This window comes from Seriola dumerili, unplaced genomic scaffold (assembly GCF_002260705.1).
Source record: "Seriola dumerili isolate Sdu_G_001 unplaced genomic scaffold, Sdu_1.0 BDQW01001298.1, whole genome shotgun sequence".
NCBI lineage: Eukaryota > Metazoa > Chordata > Actinopteri > Carangiformes > Carangidae > Seriola > Seriola dumerili.
The window spans coordinates 601,944-624,293 of NW_019175553.1; the positions used below are offsets into that span (position 1 = coordinate 601,944).

The 22,350-nt window shown below is 43.5% G+C and overlaps 1 protein-coding gene across 2 annotated transcripts in view; it reads left to right on the forward strand.

Annotated features, from left to right (window-relative positions):
* The window catches only part of LOC111238290 (ribosomal protein S6 kinase alpha-3), a 64,980-nt gene that overhangs the window by 35,889 nt on the left and 6,741 nt on the right, over nucleotides 1-22,350 (forward strand). For both annotated transcript variants that reach the window (XM_022767721.1, XM_022767722.1), the window contains exons 3-11: nucleotides 16,838-16,954; nucleotides 17,440-17,521; nucleotides 18,547-18,627; nucleotides 18,840-18,919; nucleotides 19,056-19,162; nucleotides 19,288-19,325; nucleotides 19,534-19,676; nucleotides 20,610-20,680; nucleotides 21,274-21,362. In XM_022767721.1, coding sequence (XP_022623442.1) covers nucleotides 16,838-16,954; nucleotides 17,440-17,521; nucleotides 18,547-18,627; nucleotides 18,840-18,919; nucleotides 19,056-19,162; nucleotides 19,288-19,325; nucleotides 19,534-19,676; nucleotides 20,610-20,680; nucleotides 21,274-21,362 — 808 coding nt within the window. The remainder of the gene's footprint in view (nucleotides 1-16,837; nucleotides 16,955-17,439; nucleotides 17,522-18,546; nucleotides 18,628-18,839; nucleotides 18,920-19,055; nucleotides 19,163-19,287; nucleotides 19,326-19,533; nucleotides 19,677-20,609; nucleotides 20,681-21,273; nucleotides 21,363-22,350) is intronic.

Here is a 22,350-nt window from a genome sequence, read left to right on the forward strand (position 1 = left end):
ATTATTATCATTATTATCATTATTATTATCATTATTATCATTATTATCATTATTATTATTATTATTATCATTATTATCATTATAACAGTGGTTTCTCTTTATACTGAGTTTCCCTCAGCAGCTGGTGGAGACCAAACACAGAGCTAACAGAGGGAATACTAAGTTGTCTAGAATTAAATATATTGCAGGTTTGATGAAGTCAGTAAATCCTCACGTTATATAAACCTGTAAACAACAAATCTCTGGTAATATTATCAAAAGCATCAGTGTTTATATTTCTCATCTGTTCACTCCCTCGTCGTCTCGACACTGAACCAACTCATTGCTTTAGTTTAGTGTTTCTCAGTGAGAGGCGTTTTAAACATGAGGTTTATTGACTCACATTCATTTTCAGTGTAAATTGGAAACAACAGGTGACCTCCAATTCAGTGATGTTTTGATGATAATAATAACAATACATTTTATTTATAGGCGCCCGTCAAGGCGCTCGAGGACGCCTTACAACACACAGTAAAAGATCAAATACAAAATAAATTAGAATAAATATAAAAATGCATGAAAATAACCTGATGAAACGCTGCTGTTGGAGTTGAACAGAACAGGCAGGTTTGTTAATTCAGTGCCGTTTCCTCCGAAACAAACCTGCGGGAAAACTTTCACTGTGAAGGAGAAGCAGTTTGTTCAGAGTCAAAACAAGTTCATCCACTTTAAAGTTGTGAAAGAGAGACAGTTGATTCTTCTCTAACGTGAGGATTTGCTGCTTTGCTGTTTTGTCCGAAACAAACCTGCGGGAAAACTTTCACTGTGAAGGAGAAGCAGTTTGTTCAGAGTCAAAACAAGTTCATCCACTTTAAAGTTGTGAAAGAGAGACAGTTGATTCTTCTCTAACGTGAGGATTTGCTGCTTTGCTGTTTTGTATTATTGTAAACTGAATATCTTTGGTTTCAGAGACGAAAGGATTCATCATCAATAACAAAACAACTGTTAGTTGCAGCCGTAGAAAAGACGGAGAGTGTTTGAAATAAAGAAGTAAATTAAGGATGTATTTAGGTCTTTGGTTGAAGGCCGTTGGATGAATGTTTAGATATTATAATATATATATTCTAACATATATATATATGTATATATATATATATATATATATATGTGTGTATGTGTATATCACAGCTTTTACTCCCTGAAACCTCCTCCTCTTGTTTTTTTTCAGCAAATTAGTTGAAATAAAAATAGGAACACAGACTGATTAGTTTGTGATTTGCCCGGTTTATTTTGAAATCAGCATCCTGTTGTTGTGGGTTTGACGGGGGAGTGAAGAAGAACATGCAGTGGTGATAGAAAGTGTCTGAACTAGAGTTTAAAATCACTGATCTCTGGTTTAAAACTCGTAGCTTAAGCTTAAACTGTCGACTTAACGGCTAAGATGGAAGAAAAATAACTAATATCTAAAGAAGACATACAAACAGTAAAGACACAGACCATCAGGGAGGAGGAGGAGGAGGAGGAGGAGGAGGAGGAGGTATATGTTCACTGAGAGGAAGAAGAAAAACGTCCGACTGACCAGAGCTGGAATTTGACACAGAGACTCAAAACCAACGTCTACTCTCGTTTCCGTCCCTCCTCCTCCTCCTCCTCCTCCTCCTCCTCTTCATCCTCTTCATCTCTGTCTCCTGTGGAATTTCATGTCAGACACGCCCTGGTCTTGACCCTCGTCTCATGAGCTGCACTCTGACTTTCACGTCCTTTTATTCACCGTCCCTCGTTTATCATGGACTTTCCTTTCCCTTCCTTTTTTCCCTTCCCTGTCCACTCCTTTTTTCCTATCAATTATTTCCGTTCTTTTCCTGTTCACTCCCCTTTTTTCCTTTCCCCCTTTCCTCTGGTTTCTTTTCATTTCCTTCCTTCTTCCCTCATTTCCTTTCCTCGTCTCGTCTCCTCTCCTCTGGGATCTGCAGATATCTCTTGCTGACTGTGTCATGTCTGGCACATCTTACAAACGTGTTGTGTTGATTAGACAAATGATGCATTAACTGACCTGTGGGAAATCACACTGTCGTCGCTCCTGGGGTCTTAACTCAATTATTATATGAAACTTTGCACAAACACAAACAAAGAAGAAGTTGATGATTCAAAGTTTGTCATGTCCACTGTGTGTGTGTGTGTGTGTGTGTGTGTGTGTGTGTGTGTGTGTGTGTGTGTGTGTGTGTGTGTGTGTGTGTGTGTGTGTGTGTGTGTGGGGCTGGCGGGGGGCCTCCCAGGACAGATGTGTACCTTCCTGTGCAGATGTTGTTGCCAGGGAAACAATGACAGGACATGCTTTAATCGCCACGATGAACAGCTGGAGGGCCTTCCTGTGTGTGTGTGTGTGTGTGTGTGTGTGTGTGCTTCCCTCGGCGCTGTGTGTTGTAACGAGTTCGTCAGTTAATCAGTCTGAGCAGCACTGTGACAGGAGAGGAGCGCGATGAAGACTCTTTTATTTCACGTTAGGAACAGGCAATTCCAGGTACAACACACACACACACACACACACACACACACACACACACACGCAGACTGTTAATACAGATTGTTTTTTGTTGGTTGTCTGTGTTTGTTTCATTCGTCGTGATTCACACAGACTCGTTGGCATCCTGATAGACTCAGTCTGTTTATATTGTTTTGTAGTGTGTGTGTGTGTGTGTGTGTGTGTGTGTGTGTGTGTGTGTTCAGGTCTAGCAGAGTGTTGTGAGCAGACATGGCACTTTGCTTTGGCAACAGAGCAAAAAAAATCTTGTTTAACCCTCTGAACCTTCAGCTGTTTCTGCTGCTGTCACTTCAGTGTAAAGCAGGTGATTCAGAAACAACATTAGCTTAACATTAGTTTACATCTACCTGCTGCTGTAGAAAATGGTTGGTAAACCTCCCTGATCCTGATCCTGATCCTGATCCTGATCCTGATCCTGTTACTAGATGACTGAAGTTTACTCGACTAACAGAAAATTATATATAGATGCACCAATTATGCACCAATCAAATGAATCAGTAACTGACTCATTAATTGCTTTGAGTAATTTGTTCAGAAAGAAATTCCAAACTTGCAGGTCCAGCTCCCTGATGTGATGTTTATTGATTCTGTGACTGTAAAACTAATATCACAACATGACATGAAGAAGTCTCCGTGGGCGTCAGCAAACTGACGAGGATCTCTCACGATTTTCAACATCTTCATCAGTAATGAAAATAATCAGCAGTTCCAGCCCTGAGAAATGTGATAATTGATTATTAATTAATTTTTTTTTTTAAGTATAAAAGCCACATTTGTCATCTTTCACTTTTGAGCTGCTTTTCTTCCTCTTTAATGAGAGTAAATGAACTGTGATGGATAAACAAACTATTTGAATAAACCAGCTTCGGTTCTTATGGTCACAATTTTCTGACAAATGACGTGAAAAAAACAAGCAATAAACAGATGAATTGATAGTGAGAGCTGGTATTTACAGGCAGGATGACGGTCCTGACACGGAGACGCTCGCTGCCCACAGGGCGTTTAAGGCAGTTGCTCTTTGTTCCTCAGCACTGATGTTTTATTTCGTGTGAATTCAGTCATTGTCCTGGTTGTGGAGGAGTTTTCATGTCAGATGAGGTGTAGCGCTGTCGACCTTTAACACCCGCCCACGTTGTGAGGCTGGTCCGCCTAAATATAAACAAAGGGAGAGTCAGGACCTGAGGTTTGAAGTGTGTGTGATGCTGCTGGACTCACACACTGATTTGAAAGTGGGAGGGACAGCGTTTCTTTAAGGTCGGTTCATTTTAATCAGCATCATTTCTTTTATTTACATCAGTCCACGAAGGTCCCACACAGTGTTACTCGTGTACAGGGTCGTGGTTCAGGCTTTTTCCCAGTTTCTATTTGGAAAGAAAAAGGATTTGAGTGGCTGCCATCAGGGCTCCCATGATGCTTTGGGTGATGTAAACAGAAAGCTGCCGCGGTGCCAGTGAGACAGCTGGAGGCTACACCTGAGCCTCGTGTTATTTAACTGTTTAAAGTTCAGTAAATGCAGCACGAGCCGTCAGGCTGCATTAGCTACGAGCGACGACCGTTTACGCTGTGACCGTCCGACGACAGTCACCTGCATCACCTCTGATACAGGTGATACTGTCCGACACGGCGGTCATGAGCTGGAGGAGCCGTTGCCGTCTCCAGGATCGTGTGGGTTTGGACTCGAGTTGTGACTCTGAGGGGCGGTGAAGTGATGTCAGCCTCCGAGATGATTTAAAACGTGGCGTAACGACAGAGTGTGATCACTCATTAATTTCCCCTGTGGAGCGGCGACGGCTGACGAGCGAGGTGTAATTAAGAGGCTCCCTCACCCTGATCAGAGAGACTCGATTGGCAGCAGATGAAGAGCTTTGATTTCCTCTAATGAGGAGGGAGAGAGAGAGAGAGAGAGAGAGAGAGAGCGAGAGAGAGAGAGAGAGCGAGAGAGAGAGAGAGAGCGAGAGAGAGAGAGAGAGCGAGAGAGAGAGAGAGAGCGAGAGAGAGAGAGAGAGCGAGAGAGAGAGAGAGAGCGAGAGAGAGAGAGAGAGCGAGAGAGAGAGAGAGAGCGAGAGAGAGAGAGAGAGGTGGGGGAGGAGAGAGGACGGCAGAGCGAGGTAGAGAATGAGAGGAAGTTGGAGAGAGAGAGAGAGGAAGGGCTGGAATGGGTACACAGACAGTGGCTGTACTGTCCAACAGATCACAGGGGAGCGTGTGTGTGTGTGTGTATTATGGACAGATTACCATGGTAACCTGGTTGGCATGGCGACAAACTTTTTCCCAACTCAGAGCTGTCCCCCACCTCTTCTCATCTCTCTCTCTCTTAATTGATGTCTCTCGCCCTCTGACTCTTTCTGCCTGTTGCTTGAATTTGAATAAAAATCAAACTAAAGTTTCCCTCCTGCTGTGTGAACCTGCCTGACCAGCAGTGTTCACTATTTCTGACATAATCCTTCAGATTAATTAGTAATGATAATAATCATTAGTTCCACCCATAATACATTTTGATAACTGATCAATTATTTTACTTTACTTTTTTTTGCTGGTTTTGCTTCAATGATAATTAATTAAATTGGGAATTTTCCACAATTTGCTGACGATTTACACAATAAACTGATTGATTGATTTTGAAAATGATTGGTATTTACAGGCACTAATGATAGACACGCTCTGTGATCTTTGAATCCAGTCATTGTCCTGATTGTGGAGGAGTTTTCATTTAGATTTTCATAATCTATAAATTATTATCATTTTTTTAAGGAAGAAAATGAAGAAGAAAGGAAGAAAAAATCTCTGAAATTTGAATATTTGCTGGTTTTTCTGTTTCCCTTCACTGCAGTTATGTGAATATGTTTCCACAGTTTCCTGAAGCCCCCCCCCCCTCGTGAATTCAGTGTTTATTCATCGTAGAAACACAACACAGACTGTTGCATTAGATTGTGCAGGTGTACCTAATAAAGTGGACAGAGAGTCTGTGCGCTGATACTGCAGCGGGGAGAGTTTCACGACCATCTAACATTGTTTATAAGAGAATATATTTTACCTCAGTCTGCAGACGCTTCCCCTCAGTCTGTTACCTCCCTGTATTTCTGGGTAGATCAGTTAACAGCAGAGCGAAGGAGAGGACACACACTCCTTCATCTGCTGCTACAGAGACTGTGTGTGTGTGTGTGTGTGTGTGTGTGTGTGTGTGTGTGTGTGTGTGTAGAGCACTGATTGAGGATCTTGTCTTGCCAGCTCCTGAATTAATGATGACGCGCCCCCCCTCCCTCCCTGCTCCTCCTCATCTATACTTAATGCTCTCTCTCTCTCTCTGTACTATAAAGTTCGGCCTCCGCTGCAAATCACATCCTTTCATCACTGACCCTCCTTCATCTTCTGTCTGCCACATCTTTATTTTCTCTCTCTCTTTTCCCTCTCTCAGCTTCAATCTGTCTTTCATTCTCTCTCTCCGCCCTCCTCGCCCCTTTAAAACCAACACAAATCCTTAAGTGATATTGATTACACATGTATAAGTGTTTGGTAAGTTTCCAGTTCAGTCAGAATGAGACGATGAAGAGAAAACTAAAAATCGGCTTCATGTCGTATTTGTAGTGTTATACAAGCAGTGGGTGATTTGACGAGAGACGATGTACATGAGCAAACGGTCTGAGGTTTTTGCCGTGTCAGCGTGTTTACGCAGAGATCAGCTGTCAATCAGAGAAAGTAGTCCCACACTGTGTCGATGCAGCCTGAGTCTCTGTAGGTGGAGCTGTCTTCTTCTGTTCACTGCTCATAACAACTCTCTGTGTGTGTGTGTGTGTGTGTGTGTGTGTGCACTTGTTCTACAGCTCTCTCCATTTAATATGGATTTACATACGTTATATAACCTGCCTGAAACTGGACCAGTATAAATCTGGGACTACAGTAATTAATTCATTCATTTTTAATTTGAATTTTATGAAAGATTTTAACAATAAATGAAAGAAAATATGAAGAAAAAAAAAGAAAAGAAACTTCAGTATTGAGTTAATAGAAAGCTGAATCTGTATTTAAACCTGAGAGCCTCCATCCTGATGCAGGAAAAGAAAAAGGCAACCGATGCACGTTTCCATCCGCTGCTGTTATGAGAATATTAGGTGTGACATTAAATCCACCACAGAAGAAGAGGGCGCAACAAGATGAATTAAAGTAGAAACATCAACCTCCGAGGCTCAAAACACTGAAGAACTAGAAGCTGCAGTTCCTCTAACGACCACTAGAGTCTGGCTCCAACAGTGAGTCAGTCCCCATAGACTCCCATGTTAAAATGTCCAACTTTACAGCAGAAATAAACATGTTTACATCCTGGTACAAAAACTGTTTTGATCTCTAGAGCTGATTTCCTCTTTCATGACACCTGTTTATATAACTCACCTGTTTATATAACTCACCTGTTTACATTTTATTCAGGACTGAAGTTATGGAGAACTGGGGGCGTGGCCTCTTTGAGTGACAGGTGGGTGGGAAAATGGTGTGCACCAGTCTCAGCTCTGCCCACGCCCCTCCTCTTTGACCATATTTGGATTAGCTGGGAGTTAGTGGGCGGAGTCAGATACTGCCAGAATGGCGATGGTAGAGCAGCTCACTCTGAGCTTCAGAAACCTGAGGGTGACGTCACAGAGGCGACGTCCATCTTTATTTACAGTCTGTGGACGTTTCACAGATCTGATGCTTCCTGTTCGTCATGTTTTATCCACTAAGCGTGTTTCCATTGCACCTGGTCACATTCTGCTTTTCGCTTTTCAATCTCAGCCAAGCGTAGAAACGTCTTTTTTTTTTGTGATACACTGATATTTCCTTAAATTAAAAATGAAAACCCACCTAGTGTCAGTTCGCAGACAGTGTCGTAACAAAATCAGATCACACAAACCTGCAGCGACACATTTGATCTGAAGATGGAAACGTCGGAACAACAGCAGAGCCTTGAACTTTGTTGGGGACGTGTCTCCATGTTTAAAATACTTGTATAATAATATTTCACTGCTGAAGCGTCTGTCTGATCTGGGACAGGTGACTGTTCGCCCCGTGCCTTTGTGTGTGTGTGTGTGTGTGTGTGTGTGTGTGTGTGTGTGTGTGTGTGTTATCTGAGCCTCGGGCAAGGCCAGCGGAAATGCACTTTATGCCTCTAACCTGACAAATCCCAAGCGTGTGTGTGTGTGTGTGTGTGTGTGTGTGTGTGTGTGTGTGTGTGTGTGTTGTGTGTGTGTGTGTGTGTGTGTCCATGTGTCCATCCGGCCTGTTAATTTGATTGCGTAACAGGCTTAGGGGGCACAGATTGTCTGGAATGGAATCCCGCTCACTCAATCCGTGATCGCTGCTGCCATGGAGAAGCTTTACACACACACACACACACACACACACACACACACACACACACTTATATATACATTGACATTTGAAGCGTTTAGTTGATGCTCTTACTCGCAGACAGTCTGAGAGCAGCGGTGGAAAAAGCTTCAGATCGAAAGTATTTTTTAAAACTTTATTATTATTGAGTTTTAGATTTTGTTGATGAAAACAAAGCAAATGTTTAGACAAGACTCACAATTTCATGTAGATAAACAATATATAATAAAATAGGGAAATAAGAATAGACAAATAACAGTAAAAAAAGAAGAAAAAAAGGATAATACAATAATAAATATAGTGAGTTTATTTACACATTTTCTTTTTTTTTTTTAACTCTAGTTTGATATTAATCTTTTTTTGCAGCTGTCATGTCCAACCCAAAAAACAGATGTTCTTACAGAATTGAATTTAAGATGAGAATACGATGGACGGTGACAAATGAATTTTCATATTTAATGCTTTTAATTTAAGTGTATTCTCTCTGCACACGGACCGGGTTCTGACTCCGTCACAGTTCAGGGAAACATCATTATTAAAGTGACTAATCCTCTCCGGTGTTTAATAGATTCTGTGAATGATTTTAAAATGACGCAGGGTTTAATTTTCTAATTACAAACTCTTTCCTGTCTTTTCTTTAATCAAGGAGGTGTCAGTGTGTTAGTGTGCTGCAGGTGACTGACGCAGGAACATCATTCACATCTTTCACATCATTAATGATAATCACCTGGAGTTTTAGGCAATCAGCTGTTTCAGGGTCATGGTGAAAACACACACACACACACACACACACACACACTAGGGATAAAAATACATCAGAACAATCTGTCGTTATTAACCAAAGTCCCACTTGCATCTATTTTTATTAGCAGAGTTAATAAGGGATGCTGGAAATGTGGCGTCACTTTTCACTCACTTCTCCTCTCTCTGTCTCTCACACACACACACACACACACACACACACACACACACACACACACACACACACACACACACACTCTGACACTTGCCATCCATTATTGCAGTAACCTCAGTCATGGCCCAGCACTGATATCAGTTACAGAAAGACTGTACAGATAAATGGTGAATGACCATGAATGATGTGTGACAAGTCTTTTTTTGTACAGGAGATTTAATTTATAATAAAAAGTTATGACAGAATGAACAAAGCTGCAGCAGATGATGATTTTCATTATTGATTAATCTGCAGATTATTTTAAACAACACACCTACAAAAGTGAAACGCATCATATCTCAACATGAAGCATGAATATCTCTGGCGTCTTTTATCTCTCAAAGCCGCAATAGTTGATTTTCCTCGTCGTCTTGAGGGCAGGACATCTCCACAACAAGCTGACAGACAGATGTTACACATATTAATATGTTACCAAACACTTTTGTCTTTACTATCTTAGCTTCTTATACAACATGTTTTATCTCTGTGTTCGGCCTCCTCCAGCTCCTCTTTAGCTGCTAAATGCTCCACTATGTTCAGCAGCTGCTCTCTGGCTGAGTCTGCAGGTGGAGGATTGTGGCTTTTTACAGCTGTTTCTCTGAAAACATCTGCCTGCTCCTGGAAAATGTAATTAGATTATTGAAATATCTTGTATATGTGCCAGTGTCAGCCAGCTGTGGTTCTTCAGCCAGACGTGATGGTTGAAACTCGCAGACAGAAGAACCATGAAGACAAACCAGAGCAGGGAACAGCAAACATTAGTGCAGTAATACATCCACAGTTTCCACTGTTCAGTTAATTTACCCACAATGCAACAAAACACAGCTGATCAGTAGTGGTTAGAACCATTTCTGACACAGTAAACAGCAGTAAGACACAATCAGATCTGATCTTCATAATGTTGATCTTGATAAAATGTTCAAAGTTGCAGTTACTAGTCGGTAAAATGTGACGATCACACGTCCAACACATAAACTGAAGGCAGAACATCACAAACCACACGAGTGGAACGTTAACCACAAACCTGCAGGTGCTCTCGGTTTCTTTGGCCCAGTTCACCTTGTATTTCCTTCACTGGTGTGAGTGGAAACCAGTGCACGCCGAGGGAAGGCGACAACAGGTGGAGGTAATCCAAGAAATGTCACGCATCCTGTCGGCGGTTCGCACCGGCGTTGTGTACATTGTGTTTGTGTAGTGGCTGTGGGGGGGGGGGTGACAGGTGGAGGATTTCGGGTGTGGAGTGTGTGTTGGAGTGTGTGTTGGTGTGTGTGGTTGTTGCAGGATTAGACAGAAGAGGAAGATCCTTCAAAATGAGCAGATTCCATCAGTTTTGTCTTTGTTTGTTAGGTAGTCGACTTTTTAAAGGTTTGTCGTCTTCTCTGATCCTGAACTGAATATTTTTGTGTATTTTTCAACATTTTCAAGCTTTAATTTTATCAACATAATTTTTTAATAATATTTGTTCGTTACTTTCTTTAAAAAATTGTGTTGGTGTTTTGAAACAATTAGTCTCTTAACTGATTAATAGATGGACAGAAAGTTAATTGACAGTTTGTCATTTAAATCATTTATGATGTAAAAACACAGTTTGAGTTTCTTCTTGTTTTCTTTTATAATTGTAATTAATTAATTATCACAGAAGAGAAAGAAAAGCTGCAAATCATGTGACAAGCTGAGAATCACGATCCTGTAAAAATGAAACAGTGATGAAAACAAAAACTAGTTACAGTCGTTCAGCTGCTGAAACAATTCAGTCTGGTGTTTCTTTGCTGTTGTTGAGTGTGTGTGTGTGTGTGTGTGTGTGTGTGTGTGTGTGTGTGTGTGTGTGTGTGTGTTGTCGTGGTGTTCAGTCGTTGGTCAGGGAGTTATGTGAGGGTGCAGTAGACGGGGATCTCCTGATGGAAACACTGGGTGGAAGGTTACAGCTGCATGTCAGAGGAGAAGGGAGGAGGAGGAGGGAGGAGGAGGGGGGAGGAGGGGGGAGATCCCTCTTCCCATCCCAATTTGGACCTTCCCCCCCACCCCCCCCACCCTCCTCTTCCTCTGGGTATCCCCTCACACTGACTCACATATGCACTTGTTTGCCTCTCGCCGTCCGGATCACTCGCTGCCTCCGGTCGTCTCGGTTCAGTCCACGATGACACACTGCGCGGCGGAGGCCAAGCCGGCGTGCGTGTGCGGCGTCGCCGGCCTCGTCAGAGCGCTGAGGAGTCGGCTGAAGTCGCTCCGACGTCTCCTGCTCCTCGCCGGCCGCCGGCGGCCGACCCAGACCTTTGATGGCGGCCGCTGGGATCAACCGGGGCTGATGAGCGGGAAAAACAAGGGGACAGTTTTAGGCTGTTATGGACCGGCACGTCCCAGTGTGGCTGTGAGTAGTCCTGAGTCCCGGGAGTCTTTCTGGGTCAGTTTGTCCGTGTGTGTGTGTCAAAGGTCAAGTCAAGTCTAAGTCGATTTAAATGAACTGAATGTTTTGTCCTGGTGTGCTGCCTCCAGGAAGTAGCCACATGCCTGTATCAAGTCTGACAGCATCTCCCGCCTTCTCGCCTTTAACACGCCGCCAAGCTCACCGCCGCTCATATAGATGAAAGCATTGCGGCCTGAAATCGTGTCACTGCGGCACTGCGTGACAAACCCTAAACACCGAAACAGGTGGTCAGGTTTAAGATGAGCGGAGCTTCGGGTTGACGTATCATGTTGGTGTGTCCTGCGCTCTGGTGTGAAAGTTGTGCAACAGTAAATACCGGGAAAGTTTACGGGACGTCTCCAGAGGTTCAGACGTTCACACTCTGTTTGTACAGAGACAACAAACACTTCCTGGTTCTGCTGCTGATGTGGCTGTTTGACCTGAAGTCTAGTTCAGCTTCATTAAAACTGTCTGTTGTGTGAACTTTTATCCTGTTTATTTGGTTTAAATATGTTAATGTTGAGTTTTAACATTTCCTGACGTGAATATATTTTCAGTTCTGGCTCCTGAGGCCAGAAACGTTTTCCTGGATTTTGCTGTTTGATGTGACTCTTCTTTATTTGAGCTTCCTGTCTGGATTAGATTCAACTACATTACGATGAGTTTTCATGTAGGGATGAACATGTGTTGTTGTTTGTGAAATCAGCTGTTGGCGTGGCGCCGTTTTAAAAACCAGATCACACACACACACAGAACTGGGTTTTGTTTTTTTTGTTTTTTTGTAAAAACAAGAAATTGAATCATTTTAAAAATCTGTGGACTGTAGATGAGTCATAGAAACAATTTGTCTTTGTGTGTGTGTGTGTGTGTGTGTGTGTGTGTGTGGGCAGTGAGGGGTGTTGGGGGGGGGGGGTCATGTTACCACTCCCCTCATCCTCTCTAACACTGACGTGTCCTAACATCAGCTCTGAATTCCTTTGTTCCAAAATAAGAAATGAAGCGTTGAAGCGACTCTGGACTGAACCGGTTGGTTCTGAATCTAAATCACGTTTCACTTCATCACAACATATGAATGATCTTCTCTCTGATTTATATTGTAAAGTGAATATCTGAGGGTTTTTGGGGCTGAGTTTTCACTACCTTCTGACTGTTTATAGCCTCAACAATTAATTGATTCATGGAAAAAGTAATTAACAGATTAATCAATAATGAAGATGAGTGTCAGCTGCAGACCTGATCCTGTCTGTGCCAATACAGTACCTGGCTGTTAGAGTCAAAGTGATCCCAGAACACCTTTGAGACAATTAGTGAATATAAATAATTTAACCCTTAATGAACTAAAACTTTTGTCCAGCAGTGATTAAAAACTTCACCGCAGCGTGATCCTCCTCTCCTCTGTCTGTGTGTCCGTCCTGCACGACCCCGCGCTCAGCAGCAGCAGCAGCAACCACACATTTAAATCCTTCATTGTGCAGAGTAAGAAAATCTGCCTGCAGCCACACACACACACACACACACACACACACACACACTTGTGCTGATTTCCCTGTCGGACCAAAGGTTAAAAACGTGTGCAGAGTTTATGTTAATTTAATAAGACTGACTGCTGCACCGTGTCCGTCGGGGAGGTCTGTTGTTGTTGCCGTGTGCAGATCAGTATAACAGCATCATACTGATTGGCTCGGCTCATGAGACCTCTTTAATTAGATCTGATGGTGGACAGATGATGTGAAGTGTTGCCGGGCTGCTGTGCTGCGTCCTCTCCAGCTGTGAGCAAACCTGCTAACCACGCTGCGTCTGAGGGATTATGGTGCTTTGTTTTCAGTAACTCAACCTGTCAGTGAAGATATTACCACACGTTTTATCATGTTTTTTAATCTTAAAGAATCAGACTTTAAAGTTGGTTTTAAAAGATGGATACACGTGGGAAAAGTCTTCACAAGCACAAACTCTGTGAGCTTTGCTGGAAACAGACAGAGGGAAGTTTCCTGATCAGTTTAAACCTGTTTGTTCAGGTTTGTGACTTTATGCTGGAAAGAGACGAGACGCAAAGATGATGAATGTAGAGAATAATAGTCCTGGTTGACGAAGCAAATGCACCTCATCATTTATTTAGTAGTCTGACTCACCGGATGTGCCTTCTCCTCCCTCTCTGCTTCTCCTGTCTGTTACCGTTTTCAAAATACCCTTCGCTACAGGAAACAGCAACAACAACAACAACAACAACAACAACAACAACAACAACAACAACCTCGGAGCTGCAGCTTTCACCCTGAAAATGGCAAGTTCACACAGGCGACATACTGTACGTCGTTGCTGGTTTTTGAGGCGTTTACTTTGCCGGGGGAATCATCACCGTCAGCACCCCCCCCAACACGCCTGTGATTGGTTCAAAGAAATGTAAACAAGCCCCCTGTCGCAGGATGCTAACGGCTGCAGGCAGACAGCTCTGTGCAGATGGGTCTGACTGTCTGAGACTTCAGAGTTTTTTCTTCTTGTCCAATAAGATGAAAAGCTGTTTCTGCACATGAGTATGATGTGATGTGATCAAAAGCTCCAGAACAGCTACTAAACGGACCTTACTGACCTTATTTTAGTGACCCACATTGATGAAGCTCAGAACAGAGGAGTCGGTGTGACAGTGTCTTCAGTGTCTGATGATGTGGACTCAGCTTAGACTCACCACCGCTGATGTCACAGTGTTCAAGCCTGTGTGTGTGTGTGTGTGTTTACATTGTGTGTGTGTGTGTGTGTGTGTGTGTGTGTGCGTGTGTGTGTGACTACTACTTTAATAAGTCAGTGGAAGCTGTTTGTGTTTGTGTGTTTCACTCTCTCTGTTGAGATGGAAATAAACAGGAACAAAAGCAGGTGGACAGAGACGCAGGTAAAGTGTGTGTGTGTGTGTGGGCGCATGCAGGTGTGCATATGTGTCATTTTGTGTCCCTTTGTGTGTGCGTGTGTGTGTATGTGTGTGTGTGTGTGTGTGTGTGTGTGTTCAGAGCACAGGTGCAGGGTTTGCAGTTTTAATCCTGTGATTAAGAGGTGCTACATGAGCATCCTGTCGCTTCAGCTCTGATCCTCCATCTGTGTTCTGACTCACACACACACACACACACACACACACACACACACACACATACACACACACACACATATTTGAAATGTCAACAGTCTTAAACTATGCAGCTTTTCAAACATTTCTCCACCTATTTTCGCAGCAGCGTCTCAACTCTGCTTTTGTTCGTTTATCAGCTGTTTGCGCCGCGCTGCGTTCAGGGGCTTCGTCTGCGATCAGCTCAGTCTGGATGACGGAGCTCATTTACATACGGCGGTGTGATGTTTCACACTTGATGACATGCAGTGTAAATTGCGTGTTTGCGTGCGACTTGTGTGGCTGAGAGTAGAGCTGCCGATCGGTTGATACGAGTGCAGAAATGATACCTGAGTTTAGACCTGACATGATTCATTGATTTATCTGCACTGAATTTGATAATTGATCAGTTTTTTGTTTATTTTTTTATGTAAAAAGTTGCTTTGATCCAGCTTCTCCAATGTCTTCTGTGATGATAAACTGAATATTCAACACCAAATCAGACTTCTGTTAAATTTAATAAACCAAATAATTAATCAGTTAATCAAGCAGGAAATGGGCAAGTTAATCAATGAAGAAAATAATTGATAGTTGTTGCAGATCTTGAGTTTTCACTGTGGCATCAAAACTGTAGTTTTTTATAACTTATTTTAAGAAACACAAACATGTTTTTCGTCATTAACAAAAGGAGCCATAGAAAATTTTTACTCAAATAAAATCCAGTTTAAAATGTTGTGTAATAATAAAAGACACTTATTAGAACTTTTATTAAGATTTTTTAAGCACATTTTTCTGATGATTTTAAATGCAGGGCTTTTATTTGTAATAGAGACATTTTAAAGTGAAGTATTTGTACTTTTACTGAAGTAAAGTATCTGAATATTCCTCCACTACTGCACATCTGGCTGCACACCCCCCCCCCCCCCCCCCACTCCAGTCTACAACCTTTTCCCATGAGAGAGAGAGAGAATAAGAAAGACAGACAAGGAGAGAGAGAGGAGAGGAGAGGTGAGAACGGTTCAAATAAAGATAGAAAAAGTGAGAAAGTAGGAGGGAACGAGGGAGGGAATGAAGGAGGGAGGGAGGGAGAGAGGGAGGCATGATCTCTCAGAGGGAGAGAGAGATAGACACAGAGTGAGAGGGAGAGAGAGAGAGAGAGAGAGGACGAGCAGAAGCCGGCACCGGCTCCATCCTGTCGCCTCGCCGTCGACGCACAGGAGCATGTTGGCGCCACAGAAGCTCAGCCGCAGTCGGGACTACAGGACCCATAATACACTGGGACACCCAGCAGCCAACACCTGGGACCTGCAGGTACAAAGAGAGGAAGAGGAGGAGGAGGAGGAGAGGGAAGGTGTGGACAGAGAGATCAAGGAAGAGCATAGAGAGGATGATGACAGTATGGGTGTGCTTACCTGTTCACCTGTCCACTTGTTTACCTGTTCACCTGTTTACCTGTTCACCTGTTCACCTGTCTGGTTTATTGTATCATTATGTGGAGAATCAAGCGGAAGCTTCAGAAAGAGTTAACGACTGAAGGAGGATGTCTCTGCACACACACACACACACACACACACACACACAGTATGGTGTCATTAGTCACTCAGCTACAGCGGGAAGCAGGTATCGGGGGTGGCTCCATGACAACTGTGTGTGTGTGTGTGTGTGTGTGTGTGTGTGTGTGTGTGTGTGTGTGTGTGTGTGTGTGTGTGTGCTGTAGTTTCCCACTGTGTGGATGACGAATGTTCGGGAGCTCTGCTCCACCTGTTGTGTGATTCTCTGCGATGTGAAGAATTCTGGACGAGAGGGAAAAATCCACCTTCAGACTCGTCGCTCAGTGTTGTTGTAGTTTACTTTTGGATTTACCTGCTGCTTTACGTACTACATTTCCCAGAATGCCCTTAAAAAAAAAACAAACAACAAAAGAAAAGCTCCACACTCTTTCGTTGTCTCTTAATGTGGAGATAACGTGTTATAGACATGAGGCTTCTGTTAGTGGAGTAAAAACTCATTCAGCTGCAATGCATTGTGGTTAATTGAGTCTCTGTGTGTTCCTTGTATAATGGCTGAATGGTTGCTGAGTTGCCTGTTGGTGAACTGAAAAGCCATCAGTGATGTGTAGAAAGCCCCTCCCTTATTTACTTTGTGTGTGGCCATAAGTATGTGGACACCACTTCGCACACGTGTTTTCTGTTTGTATGTGGTATGCAGGACGTCGTGTTGTCATGGTGACGTCTGTGACTCTGTAGACACATTAACTCAGACCACAGGTACCTCATATGGAGGAGATGATGTGATGAGATTTTCTTTTGTTTTGCTGCATAAATTTGCATATTAATGAGGTAAAACTGACTTTTTTTGTGCTTCTTGATGAGAATCTATAATTACTGTGAGCGCTTGTGTTTCTTTCATCATGGAGTTCATGGACATAAGGGTCCAGTTATCTGACTTTAACACTGTGAATTTCAGACTCTGATAGTGTGTGTGTGTGTGTGTGTGTGTGTGTTACAGGATGACGTGCCAATCAAGGAGATCAGTATCACTCACCATGTGAAGGAGGGGTCAGAGAAGGCCGACCCTCGACAGTTCGAGCTGCGCAAAGTCCTGGGACAAGGCTCCTTCGGCAAGGTATGTGTGTGTGTGTGTGTGTGTGTGTGTGTGTGTGTGTGTGTGTGTGTGTGTGTGTGTGGGCTTTAAGTGTGTGTGTGTAAGTGTGGGCTTCACTTCCACTCAGATCAGCGTAGTGTTTCCCCTGTGTCAGTGTTTGAGAGCCCGTTGCCATGGAAACGGCAGGCTGAGGGCCCTTCACACTCCCGCTCTATATCATCACCGTCTTTATGAATGAACAATTAGCTTGTGTGTGTGTGTGTGTGTGTGTGTGTGTGTGTGTGTGTGTGTGTTAATCTACACAAGTATGACCTAGAAAATGGGGCTAACCCAAACAAACACACACACACACACACACTGATACCCATTAATACACACTACGTTTCACACAAACATATAAATATTACAATAAATGCTTCAGCAAGTGACTTAATTTTTCACTGTGTGTGTGTGTGTGTGTGTGTGTGTGTGTGTGTGTGTGTGTGTGTGTGTGTGTGTGTGTGTAGGTGTTCCTGGTGAGGAAGATCACAGGACCAGACGCTGGTCAGCTGTACGCCATGAAGGTCCTGAAGAAAGCCACTCTGAAAGGTACGAAGACTGTGACTCATGTTGTTTCCCCTTCACCTGAACTGTCTGACTCCAGTTCATGAACGTAAAAAGAAAGGATTACGAAAGAGAGAAACTGGAGGGAAACAAGAGAAACAACTGGATTTGTGAGTCTGAGCTGTGTCACTCACTGCTGCAGGTAAAACGGCAGATAAACACAGACTGACACATATTTATGAATCAGCTTCACGTCTGTTCACCCTCATCACACAACCTGTGTCCAAACACGTGGTGGAGCTCGTATATGATAAAACGCAGCAGGTAAAAGACTGCAGAACCGTGGCTTTGAGTTTAGAGGTCACTGTATATTTTTCAGTCCGACTGTCAGATCATAAAAATCCAAATTTGAACAGAAGCCGAAGCGAAATAAAGTTGATTAGTGAGAAATGAAATTCTGCAGAAACTCGTGTATTAAAACGTAAAAGTTTGAGTTTCTTTCTCTTCACCGTGGGATGATTGAGTCTCGCAGATTAACAGGCTGACGGAGCGGATGAAGTCACCTGGATGTTTTCGTCGGATAATTGTTTGTTTTTGCTCGGTCGTCATTTCCCAAAATGGAATTTCACACATTAACATGAGACCGAACAGAGAAGAGAGCGACGCTCAGCTCATACACCATCTGCTGGTGGGAAAAACACCTGCTGCTTTATTTTGTTTCTTCTTTCTCTCCTTTCTGGCTTCCTCTTTGTTTGTGTGTTTCTCCTCCTCTCAGTTTCTTTCTTTCTTTCTTTCTTTCTTTCTTTCTTTCTTTCTTTCTCTCTTGTTGCGGATCTTCTGCTTCTCTCCCTCTGATTCAGTTTGTCATCTGCTGCCATCTCGGCGCCTCTCCAACCAAAACAGAAACCGAATAACGGAGCCTGTTTTATTTTGGCTTTTCTTTAAGAGCTGTATCTGGTGATTTATGTGTTTTCCACTCTCTCTCTCTCTCTCTCTCTGTGTGTGTGTGTGCGTGTGTGTGTGCGTGTGTGTGTGTGTGTGTGTGTGTGTCCGTGTGTGTGTGTTCCCAGTGCGTGACCGGGTCAGGACAAAGATGGAGAGAGACATCCTGGTGGAGGTCAACCATCCCTTCATCGTCAAACTGCACTACGGTGAGTCAGACAATAACAGACCTCCCTGATGAGTCACCAGCTCCGCTCCGGCCAATCAGAGCTCGTTACTCCTCTTCTAGCAGAGCAACAAAGCTGGCAGTGGAAATGTTCAGCAGGCGGGAACTTCTCAGATCTTATCTAAAATCACTTTCCTCTTCTTCCTCCCTCCCTTCCCCCCTTCCTTCCTCCCTTCCTTCCTCTCCTTCCTGCAGCGTTTCAGACGGAGGGGAAGCTCTACTTGATCCTGGATTTTCTCCGAGGAGGAGATCTCTTCACTCGGCTCTCCAAGGAGGTAACGCCTGTTTCACCTGTTTCAGCTCAGGTGCATGAAAAACAAGAGGACTAAGAATTAGTTAATTAATCAGATATTAATTATCTGTTGTGTGTGTGTGTGTGTGTGTGTGTGTGTGTGTGTGTGTGTGTTGCAGGTCATGTTCACAGAGGAGGATGTGAAGTTTTACCTGGCTGAACTCGCCCTGGCGCTCGATCACCTTCACAGCCTCGGAATCATTTACAGAGACCTCAAGCCTGAGAAGTAGGCGCGCACACACACACACACACACACACACACACACACACACACGCACACACACACACACTGCATTATGTTTCCCTGCAGACATTTCCTTCAGAATATAAAAAGCATTTCTGTCGTTTCAGCATCCTGCTGGATGAGGATGGACACATCAAGCTGACCGGTGTGTAATGTCACACTCACATTGTGTTTCTGTCAGTGTGTATCTTCTTCTTCTTCTTCTTCTTCTTCTGCTGCTGCTGCTGCTGTTCAGTTCAGCTGCTGCAAAGTCTCGTATGTTTGCATATGATGTTTTCACTGCTGTAAATTACGATAACTCTTCACTTATCGCTGGTTTCTGTGTGTGTGTGTGTGTGTGTGTGTGTGTTCAGACTTTGGCCTCAGCAAAGAGTCAATAGACCACGAGAACAAAGCCTACTCCTTCTGTGGGACGGTGGAGTACATGGCTCCCGAGGTGGTGAACAGGCGAGGACACACGCACAGCGCCGACTGGTGGTCGTACGGCGTGCTCATGGTGAGGGGACGCCGCTCGCTCGTCGGTCACGCTGCTGGCTGCGTGGAGGGAAAGTTGTCACGCCCCCCCCCCTGCTATTTGTGTCCCACCTCAGTTTGATAATTAACTTAGCCTCAAATAATGTGATTACAGAAACATGGAGTCACAACAGTCCTCCAGCCGCTCTGAGTTTGTTCTGTGGTGCAGAGAGAAATCCAGAGGACAGAGATCTTTAATGATCTTCTCTTTATCAGGAAAGACAGCGAGCGAAAACATTCAGTCAACAACAGATCAACTACAGTGTATAACAGAGACTCATTATTTCTTACATGTGGCTGAAACTAATTGTTATTTTCTCAATCATAAACCGTCAGAAAATATAATTACACACAATTCACTATGGGATCATTTTAATAGTTCTCTCACTACAACACAACACACTTTATACTGTAGAGACAGACGTAGCTGTTCATGGAGGACACCGATCATCTTCACCACGACCTTTCATCACGGTGAAACCAACACAGTTCATAAAACAATTAACAACAGTTCATAAGACAATTAACAACAGTTCATAAAACAATTAACAACAGTTCATAAAACAATTAATAACAGTTGATAAAACAATAACAGTTAATATATTAGAGAGTAGTTCACTGGTGGTAGAATCTCTGAATAGAAACAAAACTGTGACTTTTATTGAAAATATCATCATTATATTATTATATAAAAGGATTTTTAGGACGTTTTCACGCTTGAAGTTGATTTGCTCTGCGCTCCGATTCAGTTGAAGAGAAAAATTCAAGTGAACCGAAACGCATCATTACAAACCAGGTGAGGACGTCCTCTCCTCTGATTGGTCAGACCGTCTGGTAAACGCAGGAAGAAGGGGCGGGGTTAATATCATCTCTGTGTGTAAATCTCTCACCGTGTTGTCGTTGTTCTTTGTTGTAGTTCGAGATGCTGACGGGAACGCTGCCGTTTCAGGGCAAAGACCGGAAAGAGACCATGACCATGATCCTGAAGTAAGACACTTTATACCGTCTGTAAAGTCCAAGCCAATCACCAGCTGACGGCTTCTATTACACAGAGAGAGAGAGAGAGAGACTTCCCTCCTCCCTCCACAGAGTCAGCCCGGGGGGGGGGGGGGGGGTGAAGGATTTATAATAGAGGAGATAATGTGCAGCACTCAGGAGGAAGAGGAGGATGAGGATGGACAGAGCAGAGGAGGGATAGGAGCAGTGGACTCCAGTGTGCCGGTAGCCATTTATAACAGCGAGGGAGGAAGAGGAGGAGGAGAAAGAAGATTAGGAGGGAGGAGAAGAGAAGAGAGAAAGTCTAATTATGTTTGAGTTCGTCAGAGGAAAAAAACAAAAGAGAGGAAATATTAACCCGTCCTGTTTCCTCTGTCGTCTCTGTCTCAGCCTCCGACTGTAGAAAACGCTGAGCACACTCTGCAGACTGCTGACTGTGTTTCCTGTGTGTGTGTGTGTGTGTGACAGATTATCCTCTAGTCTTTCAGATACTTTCATTGTGGATATGCAGTATGGACGTGTGATGACAGCCGCACCTGTGTCTTCACTTCGCTCTGTCCCTGTGTCTGTCTGTGTCTCCTCAGAGCCAAGCTGGGAATGCCTCAGTTCTTGAGTTCAGAAGCTCAGAGTCTCCTCAGGAACCTTTTCAAACGCAACCCTGCCAACAGATTAGGTAAAAAACAATTCACAAAACACTTCAAACAACAGGAGCTGGATTTTATTCTCTCAGAATAACCCCTCACCTGTAATCATACAAAACACTGAAGCATGCTGGGAGCATTGGGAAGATCTGTGTATGTACATCATCACACACGGAGGTCGTTCAAAAACACCATAAGAAAACAGTGTAAAAACACAGTTATAAAGTGGATAATGTCTAATTAAAGTGCAGGATTAAAGGATTAAACAGAGGCCGTTTTTAAAGGCAGTTACAGTTCAGACAGATTTGATTTAATCCTTCGGGATCTGGTTCCAGCAGTTTTACCTCCGGGCTCCTGCAGATCTTAGACACCTACAGTATCAGGCTCATGTACATGGAGCATTTCTGAAACATATTTAGTGGCTTATAGACAGTAAATAAAACTTTGGAAACCAGTCAGAGGCCTGAGAACTGGAGTTACACGCTCTCCGCTCTTAGTTTTAGAAGCAGCAGCAGCGTCTGATCAAACTGCAGCTGTGTGATGAAAAGTTTGAAAAGTTAAACTGCTCCAGCTGGAGTCAAAGATGAGAGTGTAAAACATGAAGGATAGCTGAAAGCTGAAGGGGAGTTTTGTCCTCATGTGTGCACAGGTGAGGCCTCACACTGAGAGTCACGTCGAAGATACTTCAAATCAAAAACTACAAAAACACCTTTATATCCAACAAACCTGGTGATGATCTGTTCTTTCTTCTCGTCAGTAAATCTGTGTGTGACTCCTCTGAGCCGCTCCACTGTTTCCAAAAACTATTAAAGACACATCACTGAGTCACTGTGTCGCTCTGGGTGAGATGTTGCTTCATCACACACACACACACACACACACACACACACACCGTCCTGCTGCTCCACAAATCTCTCACTACAGCACCAACTGTGGATCAACCCTGTGTTCTGGTAGCGCCGCTTTCAGTGTGTTTTACATGGTTGGAAAGCTCCAGGTCTCCGGGTTCTGTCTGTGCAA